Source organism: Lytechinus variegatus, chromosome 17 (genome assembly GCF_018143015.1).
Source record: "Lytechinus variegatus isolate NC3 chromosome 17, Lvar_3.0, whole genome shotgun sequence".
NCBI lineage: Eukaryota > Metazoa > Echinodermata > Echinoidea > Temnopleuroida > Toxopneustidae > Lytechinus > Lytechinus variegatus.
In genome coordinates, this window is record NC_054756.1 from 12,509,852 (window position 1) to 12,531,272 (window position 21,421).

The 21,421-nt window shown below is 36.0% G+C and overlaps 1 protein-coding gene across 1 annotated transcript in view; it reads left to right on the forward strand.

The window, feature by feature from the left end:
- The first annotated feature begins 2,091 nt into the window (after positions 1-2,091).
- Positions 2,092-21,421, forward strand: part of LOC121431086 (adhesion G-protein coupled receptor G7-like) — a 32,974-nt gene continuing 13,644 nt past the window's right edge. Inside the window, exons 1-10 of the mRNA XM_041628567.1 lie at positions 2,092-2,577; positions 9,827-10,105; positions 10,888-11,286; positions 12,810-12,916; positions 13,690-13,830; positions 14,073-14,261; positions 18,039-18,431; positions 19,385-19,564; positions 20,137-20,258; positions 20,984-21,297. Of these exons, the coding sequence (XP_041484501.1) occupies positions 2,466-2,577; positions 9,827-10,105; positions 10,888-11,286; positions 12,810-12,916; positions 13,690-13,830; positions 14,073-14,261; positions 18,039-18,431; positions 19,385-19,564; positions 20,137-20,258; positions 20,984-21,297 (2,236 nt within the window). The 5' untranslated portion in view covers positions 2,092-2,465. The remainder of the gene's footprint in view (positions 2,578-9,826; positions 10,106-10,887; positions 11,287-12,809; positions 12,917-13,689; positions 13,831-14,072; positions 14,262-18,038; positions 18,432-19,384; positions 19,565-20,136; positions 20,259-20,983; positions 21,298-21,421) is intronic.

Below are 21,421 nucleotides of genomic sequence, written 5' to 3' on the forward strand. Positions count from 1 at the left end.
ACATATCTGGTGTTATACCAAAACCAAACTGGTCTTGTTTAACACTTCTCTTGTGTGGACAGATATAGATTCCGGCTGGTGTTAAATCAACACCGGAGTTTTTGCAGTGTCAAGCAAAGTGGATGATGTACCAACTTGAGTTTTCCATTCGTTGTATATTCCATTTCTGTCACGTCTACCATGTTTGTTGGTATCGGTTGTGAAACCCTGCATAAAATATCAAAGGCATCCTATTGTTAATACTTCGTTATCTGCCTTTTGATATTCTCTTTATTCTTCTTTTCAATCAGACATTAATTTTGTGTTTAATTATTATTTCCTAAGTATGTCCTTCATCTAATAACTATATATTAGTTGTAGGCAAACATAATCAAGATGAATATGGTTTATTAAATTTGTTCATGCTTCCTTATTACCGGCTGATCGATTTCTGACAATCCCTCATTTATCTCAATTATGAATGCCAAGATAAATATTTCACTTGAATTATTTTGATAGCCACTCTAACGAGATTGATAATCACGTTTGTTGTCTTCTGTTTTGACAGTTCACATTGGACTAGTATGAAAACCAACATCTGTTCCACCTAATGTGCATACACTGTAAAAAATATATATATATATAGATACATCGCTGATTACTACATAATTGTTTAAACAGTTTAAACAGTTGTTTAAATCTTAAGCAACAAAGTTTGATTTTCAATATCTTATCTTCAATAAATGAACACGATTGTTTAAACTGTTAAACAAGTAATGTAAGGTTCATATAGTAAACAGAGTTGTATAATATCTTAAACATCGTTTTTACTGTGTAAAGAGCGAGACCGGTATATATAGCGTCCCATAATACGAAGTTTTCGCAACACTCTCGGGAACGAAGCTAATCTATTGTCATATGCCTTTCATGGCATTAAAATGAAGTCTTTGTCGAGTATTGTTGAATCAAAATCAGTTTTAAATCCCTTCAAGTCCACCCCAGGAAAATGCAGACTTGAATGAATAGAGAACAATTAAACTAGTATAGTGCTGAAAATTTCATCAAAATCGGATGTACAATAAGAAAGTGATGACATTTTGATATTTTGCTTATTTTTCCACAAAACAGTGATATGCACAACTAGGTGAGTCAGTCGATGATAATTATCCACACTCTATATTTTTTTTATTGTGTGAATTATGCAACATTTCATTTTTTTACAGATTTGACAACAAGGACCAACTTGACTGAACAATAAAGTATCAAACAATGCTAATACCACATGTTCGGGGAGGAATAAATCGTTGTATCACTTGACAATGAGTAGAAAATAAGAACATTTCATATTTCATATGATAAAATACAAAAGTAATAGTGAGTGGATGACGTCATAGTCTCCTCATTTGCATACCAGCCAGGATGTGCATATAACCATGATAACTGTCTTGTGAAATTAAGCGATACTTTGAACTGTCATAACTTTCCTATTTTACATCCGATTTTGATGAAATTTTCAGTGTTATGCTTGTTGGATTTTTCTCTTTTTATTCAAATCAACTTTTTGTTGGGATGGACTTGTCCTTTAAGATTTGTTATGGCTTTGTGATTCTCCATATCATAATGATTTTTTCATCACTATCATAATCTTTTCAAAGGATGGTATTTGATTCTTACATTTAGCTAAGTAAATTTCTTTTCTCACAACGATCAAAACACAATTTAAGGAATTATTATGGCCTCTAAGTAAACCAAACAGTTTATTTTGATTTGTGAGTTTTATTTTATGTCTTATGAAAATAAATCAACATAATTACATAATTATGTACGAGATTAGAATGATTCAAATTAAGTATAACATAACCCCCCCAAAAAAAAGAGAAGATAAGTATAGTAATGAAAATTGCCAACCATATGAAATATTTCCATTTACTGGGTGATTGAGTTTATTCGTGGAAGCGAAGTCTTCCTGTCCATCGGTCAAGGAACGGAGGCCTTTGTCACATTCAAGTTTAGACCAATGAGCGCTCAATGGTTTTGCGCACGGTTGAAACTTTTAAGTCATCCACTCGAAGAAGGTTTTCCGTATCATAAATAGTTGCAGAGCTGAAAGCGGGCAGACACGATCAAGGTCAGAACTCCTTTGGCATGTTTTGATGTGGTATATCTTCTACTGTCGCTTACGTTGGTATAACTTCAAACATTTAAATATTCTACTTGAAGTCAGCGGATAATACAAAGTTTACAAAGAAACTTTGTTTTAAATGGCGATGTCAACGTTGAGACTAGAAAGATTTTGCTTCACTGGCTCCTTCTTCATTCAATTTGGATTTTATTTTAGAAGAGCAGACGTTTAGTTGGAAAAACATACAGACAACTATTTAAAAAAAATGACCAAGGAGTAAGTCGTCAATATTTAAAAGGACCGATATCAAGATTCCATTTTCGATGTCGGAAGATGCATCGCTACGTAGGAGTGTAATTGCCTGATGAAAATTATGCAACGCTTGACGCCATTTTCGTGTCTCTTGTTCGTCGCCCTGGTCGGAGGGTCGTTGACCACGGATTGCTCGATGTCGCCAACGGAACTATGCTCACAAAGTAAGCAATCAAGTCTTTGACGAAATAATAATGTTCTTGAATATCATTTTGTGTTAAGCATAATTTCAGAGAATAAATTAAAGAATGGTTACCAAGAAGTGTGCCCGCCTCTTGATAGAGGTCAAGAGATTGGGGTCGCAATTAAAATAAACATTGGACAATAATTTAGACCCTCTGCACTAGAGCCATTCGCGCGGCGATTGTGAGTGCATAGTACGGTTTAACCATAATTATGGGCCCATATACCCAAATGTAAGCGAATAGCTATATTGGTAATTACTCTATAAAAGGATTAGCCAAATAACGAAAGCATTGGGGAATCTGTTTATCACTTACAAATTAAATTTCAAAACTAAAACAAAATCTGTTACCTCTATTATCTCGTTTTTGGGTCTCTTCAGATTGATCTTTTTAACCCAACAAGCGCATACGGCTAACATTTTTGGTTCCGCAAGTTTCAAAGATGTATTGGTTGTCTGGGCAAGTCGCTTGTGAGAGATTTCATCTGGAAATGGGAATTGTAATCAGCATGAATAATGACCAAGTTTATTTGTTTTAGGTTCTGATGTTTTACTATGATGCTCAAACAGAAAAATAGATATGTGACTGAAGTATCAAGGGATATGATAAAAAGAAAATAGAAAATTAGGTAAGTTAAAAAAATATGGGCATGACTGATGGGCTCGCTGCGGAAAGACGCGTCCAGCCGGAAAGAAAAACGGAAATGCTTCAAAACCATATAGGTCTTTTTTTTAATAAACATGTATAATTACCTGGTAAGAAAGGACATTGTTAAAAATAACAACTTAATGGTAGGATTAGGAATCTGGTCCTTGTACTTAACTCCAGTCTATATGATAAACCTAATGTCTTTTGCCTGTGTTTTTTTTTTTTATATTGAATTGATATATTCCAGTGTAAAACAAGAAATAACTTAAACGCCAATTTTGGGACTCAGATATCATACATAACCATTGTTAACGGACTATAGAGAATTCATTCTAACAATTCCCTCGATAAATAAAATATTTCTGCTGGCATTACCAAGAGAAGATTTGTATCTGATGCGGTTTAGACACTATTTCCTTTTTATTTTAGGTCATGAAATATATATTTAAAAAAAAAATGTAGATTTGATGATAAACATGCGCTTGATTATACTTCAATCACATTTGCTCTACCATGTCTACAGCGGCCGTAGTTTAACTAGACCATGCAGGGGTCGTGGAACGGTCATAATTTTACGTTTTTGTTCACGGTTTTTGAAAAAGATGGGGGCGGGGCACCCCGATTCAGATGCCCCTGGCATGGTCTTACTCGGTGCTAGAATAATGGGAAGATAGCAAACTGGAGTAAATAACAAAATTTTGGAATACGGAATTATCGGAAAGAACGAATGTAGGGGCATGATGGAAAAAAATAATTTGCCAAACTAGTTTAGTATATTGCTATAATTGACGCATCGAAATGAATGATTTTAGAAGAAAATGAATAAATAAAATTGTGCCTCGTAAGGTAAATTTAATTATATTTCTTTGTGTTTGTATAGTGTTTGGAGAGCTGTATTTTTCCAACTGAAATTTCTCTGAAGAGCACAAATATTCGGTTTGCATTTTATGTTTTTTAATTCGTTTCCCCAATTTACTTTAATGATTAAGAACACTATTTCAGATATCATTCCAAGAAAGTTATGAATGTTACGGACTTTTGGGAAAAAGTGCCCCATTAGGGGAATTATGTGTCCAACCAACATTGGGCTTTTCTTTGAAGCATATTTATTTATCTAGTGTGATGAAAATTTTGCCCATTCTAAAGTAATTGCTGCCTATGATTTTAACCTTACTGGACAATATACTACTCGCATTGGGTAAAGTATTGCCCCAAATTGGTTGGACACATAATCACCCTCATGGTGGAAAAATTTCATTAATTTCTACAGTGTAAAGATTCGATAAATCATGATTACACTACTGTTTGATTTTGCAAAAGCTCTTTCATAATCTTCCTGCAAATTTACCGCGTATATACACGGAAATAGGCGGAAATAACACAATTCGGAAAGAGTAAGAAATTCAAATCGGAAAAAGTAAATGTAGGGGCATGATGAGAAAGAATAATTTACCGAAATAAAGCACATTCCTATAGTTAATGTATCAAATTGAGATATTGAAAAAAAAATGAATAAATAACATTGTTTCTCGTCAGGTAAGTCTAATCAAATTTGTTTGTATAGTGTTTAGAGTTTGTTTGGGGAGCCATATTTCTCGAACTGATATTGATCTGAAAAGTACGGAGTTTGCTTATTAGAGTCTGCAGAATGTGGCATAGTATGTGATGGAGTGTGTGTGTGTGTGGGTGTGTGTGTGCCTCCGTGTGTTTGTGTGTTTTATTAATCTGATGACAGAACAGACGGTTGGGATTTTTAAACATTTATTTCTTGTCTATTTTGCATATTTTGTACTGTATATATTTGTATGATTTAATTAACAGAGCCCAATTTCAAACCAACTTTTTATCTTTGTAAATGTTTTTATCGTGTATAGCTGAATTGGTTACCCTGTATCAAGATGTGAAATAAATAAATACATAAAATAGAAAAAGCTGAGAACTTTACATTCAGGTTCTATTGCATTTCATGAATATAATAATTTTGGAAAAAAACATTATTATCATAGTTTTGATAATCGGTGCTAAGGTCTATAATATCTCTCGATCATAATAATTACTTCGATATTTTTTTTTATTCAACATTATTATCATAATGATGATCATGATGATAATCACGGATTTGAGGAATAATGAGAAATGGCGTTAACATAACTTTAAAACATGCCTCTCGGAATTATTTTGTTACGATAATAAATGTTCATGTCGTTATGGTAATTGTAAATCAATTAAATTCTTCAAGAACAGTGAATCCTGATGAACCTTATGTTTCCAAAAAGCATATAGTCATTTCTTGTAAGGTAAATATGTTTTCTGTGGGTTTTCATGATTTCAGTGAAATAACACTACATGAAATTAATTATTCTCTTAATGATTGTTTGCTTAGTTTTACAAAGTATAAAGTGTTGTTTTTGGTAACATTTTCGCTACATTAAACCGTTAAACATTTATAATACAAAGAGAAGTTTACATTGATATCAAATTAAAATCATGGTTATACTCTTAAAAAGGTTTACACAATATTGGGTAAATTGGGGACATGCATGTGGTTAGGTAAATAGATACCCAATATTTGGTAAATTTTACGCAATGTTGCGTTGAAATAGCCCAATATGGGGTTAAAAAATACCCAGCAAACATGCATGTTCCCTTTTTACTCAATATTGGGTAATTTTTTTTTTGCAGGGTTGATTGCTCTCGTTACGAGCGTCGTATTACACGTTGTAATAGTAATTTGATGTCCTATTATTCTTATTTGGATTCCCACGGTCATCAGATGCAATTATAAACTTTACTACAACAACGCCTGCTTGTTGAAACTTCCCAATATAACAATAGCACAGAGTGGGCGAAATACCTTATATTTATTACCCTAAATAAGGATGGTGTAAACGATACAATTTTTAGATCAACAAAGTATACATGTAGGTGTATGATATTATTGTTCCTATCGCAATTATGTCATCTTGAGAACGATATCAAACATGTTAAAGCAACTTGACAAATGTGTTTTAGAATAAACACAATTTGCTGAACGGATTGTGTAAAATAAAGTTGCAGAATACCTGTGCACGGCTCTTACTTTCTTGTACATGTTGTAGGTTCCGATACTTTTCTAAGACACAGACAGATGGTTCACAAATGAACCAGATAATAGAGTTGAATTTCTATCCGAATTAACGTACCAATTTGAACAAATCAAGCAAAAACAAAAAACCCGGTTTATCAACTTCGGGAGCGTTTCATTACTATTTTCATCCGACAAGTTGTCAGATACAACAACTTTCCTTGATTATGATTGACTGAGAAGCACTGTTACCATAGTAACTGTCGGATAAAACAGTACTTGTCGAATAAACCATCCTACAAGTCCTTTTATGAAACTTTCCCCAAGTTTATTAATTTAAAATGGAATGTATCGAATGAGAATGAAACCACTATCATGACCATTGCTATTCACAAATCTAGTCGATTCGGAAAATGTTAGTGACGTACTCATAACTACACTGTAATATGTAAATTTGAGCCTTTTTTCATATATTTTTTTAAAGTGGCAATCGATATGCGGGCCATGATCATTATGCTTATATACTATGACTTAATTTAGTTATGTTGCCCATGTTTATAGTATTTATATCAATTTATGTTCATAATTCAATAAAGATCAACAGCAAAATCGTACAAAAAACAATCGAAATCCGACGAATCAATCACAATAAGATAGAGAATATCCAGAAGGGGTTCATTCAGCACCCCTGCTAATATCTCATATTTATACTGATTATCGAACATATGTGAACATGATGAATGCAAAATAAATACGAACACTGTAACTTTTTATGGGGTGCGGATTGCATGTATTTAGGGACGAATCATGTTTTTCCGGAGTTTCCTTAATGCGTGTATAGCGAAAGGGTGAACAACGGTTAGAAAATAACTATCAAAATAATAAACACATGACGTATAGGATGCAATTTGTATTTTGGTTGGTTAATGACCTACATGTACATGTAACTTTTTTTGTTAGTACAACAATCGTGTTCTCGTCGCGTTGTACTAGAAAATACAATTCAACAGGAATGTGTTGTATTCGCAATGCACATACGAGATCTTTGTGTAGCTAATATTTTAATTGTCTAGACCTAGCAGAATAAATATCTAATATATATATATATATATATATATATATATATATATATATATATATATATATATATATATATATATATATGAAAAAATATATACTTTTACACAATGTGTGAATGATTTTTGTACCCGGGATTTTGTAGCAGCTAGGAATTATCATGGACCTTTTTGAGAAATAAGACCTGAAAGCAAGCGCGACGAGTTCTTGAGATTCTTGGTCGCTACCTGGGATGCGCGGTAACTTGAAAGGGGGGGGGGGGATGGGGAACAACCGTCTCATAATTTAATTACAACATGTGCAATTTCTGAGGGAACACCTTCCCTGACCCTACTGAAAGATGGCCATCAATGCCAGACATACTAAAATGCCATTCACATCAAATGATATCTCCTAAAGGACAAGTCCACCCCCAACGAAATGTTGATTTAAATAAAAGGAGAAATATCCAACTAGCATAACACTGAAACTTTCATCAAAATCGGATGTAAGATAAGAAAGTTATGACATTTTTAAAGTTTTGCTTATTTTCACAAAACAGTATCCTGGTCGGTATGCAAATGCGGAGACTGATGATGTCATCCACTCACTATTTCTTTTGTATTTTATTACATGAAATCTTAAATATTCTAGTTTTCTCCTCATTGTCAAGTGAAACAGCAACTAATTTCTCCCTGAAAATGTGGAATTATCATTGTTTAATACTAAATGATTTAGTCAACTTAGTCCTTATTGTCAAATCTATAAAAAGAATGAAATATTACATAATTCAAACAATAAAAAACAAAAGAAATAGTGAGTGAGGTACATCATCAACTGACTCACTTGCATGACATCGAGTTGTGCATATCACTATTTTGTGAAAAATAGGTGAAACTTTAAAATGCCATAACTTTCTTATTTTACATCCGATTTTGATGAAATTTTCAGTGTTATTCTAGTTTGAGCTTTCTCTGTTTATTCAAATCAACATTTTTCTGGGGGTGGACTTGACCTTTAAATTTACCTCAGATTTGGCCTTCATAGCCTTATCATTTTTTTGTGTGTAATCTCGGATTGCTACACTGTGAAAAAAAGAGTAAATTTACGTTGGTCATTTTTTGTTGGGTAATATATACGTTGGTTATTGTTTTGTTGGGCATTATGTGCCCAATACTTAGGCAAATTTTTACTCTGCCGCTGCCAAAATACAGATGTCCAATTGTTGGGCTAGTAATTGCCCTGCTGAGTGGTAAATGATGCGAAACTTTACGATCACGAGTTGCGCTTGCAGCATGCTACACACGGTCGATAAGATATGGAGGAGCTTCTAGATGACTGGGGGCTGGGGAGCCTCGCTGAATCTTTCATAGATGAGTTGCTTAAACGTTTTTTTAATTTTTTTATTTTGGACTTTACGTTAAGCATAATTTGTAAGGAATTTGTCAGAATAGGCCTACATACATGACATATATCTGACGCTGTTTTGTTTTTGCTTCACTCACTTGAGATATGCACTTGCACTTGTATGCAGCGTTATTGTGCATGCAAAGCACTTTCGGATAAGGTCTCCGGATCGACACGGACCAGGTACACGAAGTGAGTGTAGGCCTTGCCCAGATGTTGGGTTAATAACTTTATTAAAAAGTTGGGCAAATTAATGTCCCCTAAAATGTAGTTCAAAATATTACCCAACAGTTGGGCACATTAATGCCCCAACAACGTTGGGTAAAATATTGCCCAGTAGTTGGTAGGGTTGACTATCGGCCCAACGTTGGGCAAAATATTGGGTAAAATATTGCCCAATTTTTTCACAGTGTAGTGCCTATCTGAAAACCATTACCCCAGTTTGTATTGACTACAATTCATATCTAGTTGAGTAAAATAAAGGCCTAGTATATAATACATGTAGGTATTAAGGTCTACAATCTAATTAATAACATAAACTTCCGTTTTAAAGAAAGTGACACTGCTGAACAATGTTGAAAAAGGGCACCTTTATACTTTTACCCGGTACGATTAAATTGCAAATTAGTCTTCAACTACACTGCAACAAGACAATTAATTCATGTATTCTTCGAACGCAGTCTGTACTTTTTTTTATTATTGCCCTTTTATTAAGATGCTGCTCGTAAAAGCGTCTTTGGCTTTTTGGCAATTCCTCCGTATTCAGATTACATATTATGTTCTGCTTCTTTGGTTGTTGTTTTTTTGTATTTTTTGTATTTTTGTCATTATTAATTAATTCTTGTTTGTATTTTTATCATGCTTTTTATATTGTACAATTTGAATTTGAATATGGAAATAATTGAATTGAATTGAATTAAAAAAAAACCTTCGCTAATAGATTTTGTTTTGTGTTCGTATTCATTTCTTGAAGCTTTAATTTCAGTGAACCAATTTCTTGTAACCCTTCCCTTTCCCATTTCTATGATTATCTGATTTATTGTTTGAAAACAGATTTCACAACCATTGGATGCCGCGATGAAGATTGCTTTAACCCAGTCATCATCACATCTCGACCCAACATGACCACCCCTCTCTGCGGGAACACATGCGCGAGTCGTGGTTTCTACTACTCCGGGCTCTTCAACGGGACCGAATGCTGGTGTGCCAACTCCCCGCCTTGTCAAGCGGAGATGCACCGAATGGAAGATAACGTTTGCGGTATGCCCTGTCCTGGAGATGTCAACGAATTCTGTGGAGGACAAAATGCCGTGCAGATTTACTCGCATCCAGGTAAATCAATGACTGCAATATTAAATGGGAACAAATCGAATTATTCAAATGAAAAATTTGCGACAGTCGAATAATATGCTTTCGTGATCATGATAATGACAATAAAAAATAATATTCTGCTCTTATATAGCACTTATCAAGACGAGAGCTCATACAACCCCTCTCATATCGAATTCTAGCATGTCCGCATACAGTATAGGCACAACCACGACACGCTGGGAGTTTCCCAGCCATGTTCTGTCATAATTATGCTCCATTAATCCAACGACATTGACGTTCGGGTAGCCATGTAACACCTGGGTAGAGAGTGGCCAGGTTAGTGTGAATTGATGCCTTGTCGATAGACGCTAGTGCCTGGGTACCAAATCACGTGGATGGTTCCTTCTGAAAGTGGATAACAATAATGTTGGCGGGAAACTTAGCACCAAAGACTTAAAAAACAACACATTATTATCGGTCAAGCATTTTCGAGGAGACCCTGTATCCCTTTCTTGTTGTACCGTGATTTGAAATCTATCTTGAATACAACACATAATAGTCAGTCTTTTCGAGTATCTACAATGTATATCATATCCTTCCTCTTTTTCAAGATAGTTATTTATATTTGCGCGGTAAATATCACGAAAGGCAATTTAAAAATAGATAGATAACTAAAGAGTGAGTTGCGAGGTATTTCCAAACGACTTTATATAACGACTAATTAACGACGGTATACGTATATATATATATGTATATTTTGCTAGATCAACATGGTTCCATTGTGTGGTGACTTCTTTATACAGGTAAACACCCTGCGGTAGGAGATTGGTGGTTTGATGGCACACACACCATTACGGAGTGCGATGCAATCGATGTCCTCAACATCGAAGTAGCCATATCGGTCACCGCCACCGGTCACACCCAAGAGGGCAATTGGCAGTTGGACACCTGGATTACCAAAGACCCATATGCAGATGAACCTCGGAGATACAACGAGGCTGCCGTGTCCCTATCCTTGGAGAACGCCTCGATTGGCTCACCACTTAGAACCATTCATAAGGAGATCAGCATCAACATGTGGGACACGAGCAGAGTACCGTCCTGCCCAAAACTTAGGTTCCTATGCGTTTTGCTTCGTCGCAATGATTTCTCCGATGACGGTGGTGGCTTTCGGCCCTCATGTCATGAAATCATTTGTGAGAGTGAGTTCCTCCACGGACTGAGTAATTTGGCTTGTGCCCTCACATCAGGTTATCGCGTCGGCTCGGGCAATCGCGTCTATGCAACCATTCGAGAAAATGTCCACTTAAATTCCCGAAATTCTCGTGTCCACTTTACCCGACCATCCGAGAATTTTGAGATAATTTTTCGCAAAAACCTCGTGTAAACTGGAAACATTAACCTTTCGGGTATTTAAGAGCCATTTTGTTGAATGGACGGGTTACACGATTGCCCGACAAGAAACCGATTTGATTACACAAGCCAATAACACTGACACTAATTCAATGGCAATCAAAATTTAGTTTTAGCCGATTCCAGATAAGTTGTTTAATAATGACTTTATAGGTCTATACGTACCACGCATTAATGTACATCTGAGCCCCGTCTTACAAAGAGTTACGATTGATCCGATCAATCGCAACTATGGACGGCCAACAACGTCAACATCTATTATGTATGTTTGTTCAAAATATTTTCTAGCTATGATGTATATTCATGCATTCATTGTTTTCTTGAAAATTCACTGCGCTTTTCTTTGCACACAAAGGACATAAGGCAAATTTTTCGGGGGAAAATTATGACACTGGTGGATTTCCATAGAGTTACGATGATCGAATCAATCGTAACTTTTTTATTAATTTTTTTAATATTAGTATTTATGCTCTATTATTTGTTTACATTATATTGTGTCACCATGTTTTATATCTGTGTTTGTTTGCGAAGGGGCCCGACGAAAACTAGCTTGTTGCTGATTTTGGGCCACCCTTCTTTTAAATATTTGAAATTAATAAATAAATAACTCTTTGTAAGACAGGGCCCTGTAACCGCATTCATACACTACAAAAACAGCTGCGTTTATCTAACACCAGGGGCCCGTTGCATAAAAGCTTTTACCGGAGAAAACTCAGGTTGTTTTTACCGGAGTTTTGCCCTGTGTTAAAGTCAATGGCAGAATTCAGACTAACCTTAGTTTTCAATTTTTACCAGGGTTTTCTCAGGTAAAAAGTTTTATGCAACAGGCCCCAGCTCGGTTTATATACAGGAAAACACCAGAGAGGCGTCGAAGTGCTACGAGTTTGGCTATAGCAGTGTTTGAGCTTGCAGGGCGTCTTACAAAGAGTAACGATTGAGCCGACGCAACTATGGAAATCCATCACTGTTATAATTTTTGAAAAATTTTGAAGAAACGATTAGTGTATGAATATACATCATATCAAGAAAATATTTTGAATAGATATGCATTTTAGATACTGACATTGCTGGCTTCCCCATGGTTGTGATTGATTGGATTATTCGCAACCCCTTATAAGACGGACCTCAGATATGCGTATCAGTCAATGTGGATACACCAAAGATGTGTCATCAAACAACATCGATTTGGCACATCTTCGGTGTACCGAGCTTGTTTTTTAGCACCGGTAATAATTGCCATGATTACAGTGTACCAACAAAGTAAATGAGTATTTATCATTTCAATTTCCCCATTGATTTGATTTTTTTAAAGGTAACCCTCTTCGCTGGGTGAAGTGCTCGAACAATCAATGTACATGTGAAGATCGTCTAGTGAACACATCGGCAAGTGATGAACGAAAATTCGATGTCATTGAAAAGGTACCCAAATGTGTGTGACTTGCTCAGATTTCCTTTTTGATACAGTCAATCTAGCTGCTATTCAGCTAATTAGAATTAACGTGATTGTCATTATGAAACTTAAGATGATAGCTACGTGTGAACGTTACACTGTCAGCAAGTTTCCAGATAAAGGAACTTTAGATCGTGACAGACAGTGTCACAGTGGACTCCCCCTATTAGCGCCAAATATAACAATGTCCCTACTACAGTAAATCCTAATTGGGCATAAAGCTGCTCTCGACTTCCATAGGTGCCTTCACTAATTCATGTTATTATTTGTCACCAACTTCATTGTACACACTGAAAGCACGATTGTCCTTAAGTAGATGGATTTTGACCATGTAGATGGATTAGAGTTCTGAGTTGAAGTGGGCGCCCCAATGCATCCATGGCATGCATAGTTTGCCATGTTTGTGGGGGAACAACGTCCGTAATGTTTGACAAAACCATTTTGGCTGAAACGTTAGAATTTATTTAGAAGTCATTAATCCAGCGAGTGCTCGTAATCATGGTAATGTGTTTTTTTTTTGTTTCGTGGGATCAACGTCACAGTAATCGCAGCTTCAAAATGCAGTAAGGTCCAACATTCAAGTCGAAACAATGTTCCCCACATTGTAATCATAATTGACTTATTCTCCATGCCTTCCCCGGGAAAAGGTCCAGTTTTAGTTGGATGATGTATTGGTCCCACAACTGGCATTAACAATTCGTTTATGTGTGGTATATGCCATTATTGGGCGTCCTTTATATAGGTCAACATCACTGAGGAATCCGTAGGCGAAGTCCTGGACGTGGTCGGGTCGCTGTCCTTTGATGACTTCAACCCTGATGAGGTGATATCCACAGCCAATATCGTCCAAAATGTCATTTCTTTGAACTACTCGGATACAGAGGTAAATATCTAAATGCGCTTAGACCTATCACTTTCGACTAAACAAGCGTATTGATGTTCCTCATGATTGGATGCCTATCAGAGCTCATGAACAGGATGATAAGTGCATATCAAAGTTGTAGCTAACACAACGTGAAATGTATTCAATTAGATGCGATAGCCTTATGTATAGGTAATTATATCACGGTAAAGCAACGGATAATACATTTGATAATTATTTCCAACTTTTTTTTAATAATCTAGATGACAAATGACGTCATAAGCATCATCGACAGCCTCATGAACTCTGACCCTGAAGTACTTGCTGTGGCCCAGGGGAGGAACCAATCAAACAGTAGGATGATACAGGCTTTGGAACATCAACTTCAGCTGGTTGACCTGACCAAGAACAACGGTTCTTTTACCTCCGTTCAACCAAATCTAGCCGTTCAAGTAAGGCAATTTCTTACTCAAAAGGCCTAAGATCTATTGTCTGATCTATTGACATTACATTAACCCTCAAGTATAATAATTATACTTTGCTATGCAACAATACCGATTACTGGATAGTCTCCAAGCGATTGACAGTGGTGTGTAACTTTGGCATTGTAAGAGGTGCAGCTATAAATTCACGTCGGGGTTATCTAAGGTTGTCTCCTTCTGATAGCTTCAAATATTCATTTTATTTCTTTTGTTTTTTGGGTTCATTCCGTTTCTTTGTTTGTGTTTCGTCGCGTTTCTGTGTTGTTCTTTGCTTTTTTCGGTGTGAGTTAATACTGATTATGTCATCGCGAGCGTTAAAACAAGATTTGAAAAAAAAAATGTTTCAACAAGGGAACCTCGTTCCCTCAACGACAAGCATTCTGCTTTCCTCCAATGTTCTATGCACTTTATTCATATACTAGTTATGCATTCGTTGAAAATACCTGTTACTTACAATTCACAATCTACCATGTCATTGTAAATGCTTTCCAGTATCACCAAGGAGATAGTCAGAGGTGATATCCCCCTTGGTATGACATATCAAATTTTGTAACGTGACGAATTTGTGGCAATGAAAGCTAAATTAAACGAATGAAATATCGATAGTTCATGGGGGAAAGCTTGGCAGTCAATCATTGTTGACTGATATTGATCTATATTAAGAGCACCAACAACAGATTATGTTGATGTACTTTATCGATATCACATTTCTTTTGTCGATAAAAACATAATAAAACAAATTTAAGAGGGATATTGAATAACCTAAATATTGCCTTTTGAACATGATGAATATGTCCGTAATCTGATATTTCTGAAAAATAAACCTGTATGCTTGTAATTGGTTCTCATTTAATCTAGAGGTTTGTCCAATATGAATTTGATATACGTTTACATTATAACAAGTACTATGATATTCTTATTGCGTTGTTTCTTTGGTTGATATCATTTTATTTTCATAGTTTCACATGGGGTTGGAGAAAGTGTTGAATTCTTTGTTCATTAAAACTATGAAATAACAGATAACAGCAAACAGCAAATAACAGCAAATATGATATTCCATATAGACCAACATGATTAGATGAAAGTGCTATCACCTTTTCCTGCTCCTTCCGTGCAGTAAAGCCAGTTTGCAATAATAGCCTAATTATATTCTGCGTCTATATAGCGCTGAATAGGCCTACCTCGGAACGCCGTTCATAATCACAGTTATCATGGCATTACTATTATTATTATCATCATCATCATTGTTTTTGTTGTTGATTACCCAACATCAGATTCTGGGGACTGTTTCATCAACATTTTTTTTCTGACATCTTTCCTTGATTCTGATTGGCTGAGAAGCACTGTTACTATAGTAACTGTCGGATAAAATGTCCGACAAGTCCTTTCATGAAACGCTCCTCAGGTTTGTTTGCCCAAAATGTTTACGCTTTCCCCACTCTCTGTGGAGCATTCGAACAAGCGTTCCAAGACTTCAATCATTGCTATAGGCATACGACCTGACTGCAAAGACTTCCACATCCTCCCAGGTACCCGTTTAATACCTAGATGGAGAGTGGCAAAGTGTGCATTGACAACTTGCCAAATCGCACTTTGGCAAGTAGGCAATGTTCGGGACTGCATTCGAACAGAAGACCTTATGATTGCAGGGCGAGTGTGAGAATTGCTACGCCAGGACGCTTCCACAATGTCATTCATCTGAATTCATAAAATACATCATATACATGGGCCTGTCTGAGAACAATTTCTATAGGCCTGTCATCTGCAATGAGAATGCATGAATATGAAAAAAAAAATACGGGTCTACTTAAAAGAAAAGGTGTCAAAATATATTATTTTTTGGTAGACTAAACGAAACACTTGACTGGTACATAATAGTTAAAGTAAAATACAATCATTCGGAGATTAGGTCTAAGCTTTAAAAAAAATCTTAGATGGTTGGAAAAGGATGAACGTCGGGAGAAATAAGTGTGTGTATATTAAAAAAAGAAAACAAGGTTATCAGTTCCATAATTATACACTGTTAATATAAAATTAGGGTTACCATTACTACATTAAACGACATCCAAATTAAAGTAAAAGCATATCAAAGCAATGCTGATAAGGGAACAAAGAGTGTTATTGTTACGCAAAGAGATAAGAAGAGTCATAGAATTGGCAAACTAATCCAATACATGGGCGTACAATATTACAAAACTACAAGCTGACTGCTATTCCATCGTTCACCGGACACCCCCAGCAATAGTCATAATGAACATGATGAAAATGGTTAATACAGATCCATTCCCATATTATTACTAGAGAGTTGTTAACATTGTCAACCGTACTATCTAAAGGTTATTGTGCCGTGTGGTTAACTTCAAAAGCATTTCAAGCATTGCACGTTTTATATGACAGTAAATAAAATATACGTATATAGGCGAAACAAATGACAAGACGGTTGGACGTTGCTGATAGACCACAATTTAATCAGAGCTTTCGGCCTTAGGCCTTCTTCATGGGTTCTAAGAAGATCTAAGGCCGAAAACTCGGATTAAACTGTGGTCTAGCAGCAACGTCCAATCGTCTTGTCATTTTTTTTCGCCTGTATTTGGTGCAAGACACAGTAGTCTTGTTAAGGAGTAGATACCTGGTTACATAATATATATATATATATTATATATCAAATATATATATATTAATGTACATATATATATATATATCTATCTATATAGACGTAAATAACTCAATCATTGATATATAGATATATATCTATCTATATATATATATATATATATATATATATATATATCACTAGCGTTCCTACGGGGGGGGGGGGGGCAGGTGGAAAGTCATAGGTACGCCATTGATATATATATATATTGTCATTTTCCAGGGTTGTCACGCATTCAAGCTTTGCTTTTGTGACCACCCTTTCAACCATCTAGTTTATTGTGTAACAGAAAATACCACTCAAACTGTTTGCATTATGAATGATATATTGGATGGTTCATACACACAATCATTTGTTCCTTATCTTGATGTCAAATTTCAACCATGTATTTTTATGCCTAGAATTTTTTTAATGCTGCAAACACAAATAAATGGAATGAAATTAAATCCTGGAAATGAAATATTTCTGTCAACTTTACCGATGTCTCATTAACATTGAATAAAAAACAAGACGTCTCTCTTGCGTATAGCACCCGTAATTTTGTGATTAAGAAACTTGTTTTAATTTCGTGTATACTTTTGTATATCACTATTATAGAGCTTGGCATGAATTTCATGCATGTCCCGTTTGAGCAAATAAATGCAAGAATTGCTTGCTGAAAAGCGGAAGAAATAGCACATGGGTAGTGGTGATAGTGTTTATCCGCTCCGACCAGAAGCGGGGAAAGCTTGTTTCATCAATTTGAAAGAAAAACAAACTTTCGCACTTTGCATAATCATTCTCTAAATGCATTCGCAAATGTATGGGAACAAATGGGAAAATGCAACTTCATAAATTTGCCGCGCAGAAAAGCTTTTTTACGAAGAGTATGAAAGATGTAAATGCTTGTTTAGGTTTGTATTATTTTTATACAAAAAACTAAATAAGATGGAAAACCCATCAAGTTATACCCTTCTCCCCTTTCCTTTCTTCGTTTTGTCTTTTCTCATTTTCCATCTTTTTTCTTTTTCTTTTTGGGGACTTGAGGGACACTTCCCGTTTGGCTGCGCGTCTGATGATTTCACAGTATTTTTTTAATGCATTTGCCCCTATAGATCGAAGCGACCACATCGGAAGAGCTTAGAAGAGGCATCAAATTCATCTCACGGAGTTCGACCGTTGATGACATACTAACCAACAACGATATCGGTCTCCACGGCCACGAAGACTCGATGGACATCACGGACATCAGGGCCTCGGCAAGCGTCATAGCGGAATTCGAAGACGATCCAGACAATGGTTCAGAGGATCCAGACATCAGGGTCGCATTCGCTGTTGCCCGCGACCCATCCTTGTTCATTTCCGATGTCGATGAGCATGCAGTGGGGACGTATCGCAATCGAAATGGACGACGACGTCCCAACACGCCAGTGATCTCGGTGACCGTATATGGGCCAGGACGAACGAAGATAAAAACCACGGTTACCACAGTATTTCGTCCTATTGAGGTTAGCATAATACTATGCCATTTCGAACTAGATTAAGTCGGAGAGGGTTGGTATCATACGGTCAGCAAGATCGTTTTACAGCATCATCGATATCTTGATAGGATTTTACCCGACCTATACTCTAGCAACAAATAAATTAACTTAGATGAAAGAAGGACTCGTCAGGCAAGACAACAGAGCATTGACAATTTGCCAGTTTGAATTGTGTTCTTTGCAGGACACACTTCCTCTGTGTCATGTTTATATTTATTTAATACGTACAGCAAATACATAAATTTAATTTGGAGAATGTCGAGTCATGCAGCTCGGATTATTTCTTTTTCAATTGTTTGAATTCTCAAAAACATCATAATATTGTGAAAAATAATTAGGCAAATTGCTGGATGGCTAGAGTTAACCTGTGAGTGGTCAACAGCGTCATTTGATGTCAGCGATCTCCCACCAAACGACATAACTTGGAGCCAACTAACCTGCCTTCATGAATGCACTTTTAAAGTGATTGTTTAACATTGGTTTGACTTTTAAAAAAATCTGAGCTAGAAGGTCACACTTGTCACCTGTGTCTAGGATATGTTACAAAAATGAAGCCCAGAAAAAATTGCGTTCGAAAATAATTACTTAGTGCTTCAAAAATTGAAATATAAAGTGACCGGAAACACCATCTTAATTTCATCCCATACACTTATGTGTACTATTTTGGCGTCTATAAGACGCCTTTTTACAAAATCGGGGTGTGCCTTGTAGTTTTAGCTTTTCATTCTCAATAATGGTTGTTTTTAGGGTTTATTAGTTCTATTGCATGCACTGATACACAAGTTTCATCTTGGTTGGAGAATTTTTTTTAAATCGGCTGCTCACAAAGTTAAACAATACCTTTAAAACCATGTTGAGGTCAGGCAACCTTTTTTTAATTGTGACTTAATGCAAACGATTATGTATCATTATTACTGTAGAAAGGCAACAGCTCTGTGATCATTGACGATCCTGTCTGCGTCTTTTGGGATTATGAAGCCAGCAATGGTACCGGAGGCTGGTCTGGCTATGGTTGTTTCCTCCAGAACGACTCGGACACCGAGAACTTCACGGCGATTGTCTGTTCATGTAACCACACGACGAACTTTGCCGTTATCATGGTAAATGTCCATCTTCTTAATTGTTCGCATTTCATCATGGGTGGATATGACTATTTCATTTTCGTTACGTACCAACATGTCCAAGATACGAGGCTCCGCAGGCAATCAAAATATCATGTGCTTTACTGGGCTACGCTAATAAAGACCATGAATCAGGTTTTAACCCGAAGTCACACCCAATTTTGCTGTTGCTAATTGCATTTAATCATATTTTGTTACATCATGTTTTCGTTGAGATTATTTATGTTAACTCATTTTCATTTCTGTTATTATCAGTTGTTCACGGCCTTACTGAAAAGCAGCTTCTAGCTAAAAACAGGCCTTGTAACCGTGATTAAATGAATAAAATATAAATGCCAAATGAGATATTTTTCATTGTGAAAAAATATCAGTAGAACAATCCAATTTTCCGATGATTTGTTCAGGCCTACGTGGATTCAAATACACATCTATCGCTTTTCCCCATTCTAAGATTATCATTATTAAAATATAATTTCCATGCATGAGATTAAAGTACACTGATCAAACATAATTGTTTCTCATTAACATTTTTCTCATTCTTATGCTCTTAGAATTTCCACAGTCCTAACCCATCTGTCATCTTCCAAAAGACTTCGAAGTACTTGAGTTACATCGGTTGTGCAGTATCTATTGGCAGTCTAATCATAACATTGGCGGTTTATGTACTTTCGCCGTAAGTATCAATTAATAATATAATTATCGTGATTTATGTACTCATTTAGGTGCTAGATTAGGCTATTCGCGTTACCGACTGTACTTGGAAGACATAAATATCATACTTCAATTACGATCAATGGGTTTCGTTCCGCGATAATATGCACGTATTGAACCTCTGTTGGTGGCTATCTTGTTTACATTTGCCACAGTCATGCCAGGGGAATTCCGTGATCAGACCATGAAACGGTCCATGATTTTCTGGTGGCATTGTCGGTGGAATGGGATATGATGTTTGTGTTTGCATTAAGGGGAACAAAGCCTTGGTCATAAAATATTGTGTTGAAAGGAAATAATAACTACGACAGCATAATGAAGGTTTGAAAGAAATCGGACAAGCAATAAAAATGTTGTGGTTGCTTTAAAATGAGATCCCTAAGACTATGCAGATTTCAAATTGGCAACTGCGTATGTCATAATAAGGGGCAAGAACGGCTTTCCCATTGGCCATGTAATTATGCAGGGTTTTGTGGTTATTCTCCTAATTATTCTCCCCTTGGATGGAATGGAATTAGACTAAATGAAAATAGACCGTGTGGTGAGTAGACAAGTTGGAAGAGGACGAATTGGCAATTTACCAAACCAACTTCACATCTTCTTCTGCGCCATAGAAACCTTCAGAAAACACACATAAAAAATCACATCGTTTCTTTTTACAATCTTTTAATATCTCTCAAACACCAGAAAACTTCGTCAGAAGCAACCCAATCAGATCTTCATGAGCATATGTCTGTCTCTGCTCTTCCTCTACGTCACCTACATCATGGTAGTCATACTCAACCAACAACGGCTCGTCGTGGTCGAATCCGAATTCGACGTCGGCGATGAGAAGGATGTTGAGATATGGTGCTTTTGCCTCGCAGCCCTGATTCAGTACTTCACTCTGACATCTCTTTTATGGATGGGCGTTGAAGGTGTTAATATGTACCAACTCTTTATAAAGGTCTTGAATGCAAGGATTCCCGGTTTTATGGCAAAAGCTTCTTTCGTTGCGTGGGGTAATTATCTTATTTTTCCAATTCTCTCTGTGCTAATAAAACTTAATTTCCTCTTTTCGGATAAAGTAGGTATCAGTTTTTTTTTTGCGTATCTTCAATTATACAATAATTTGTTACTTTTCAA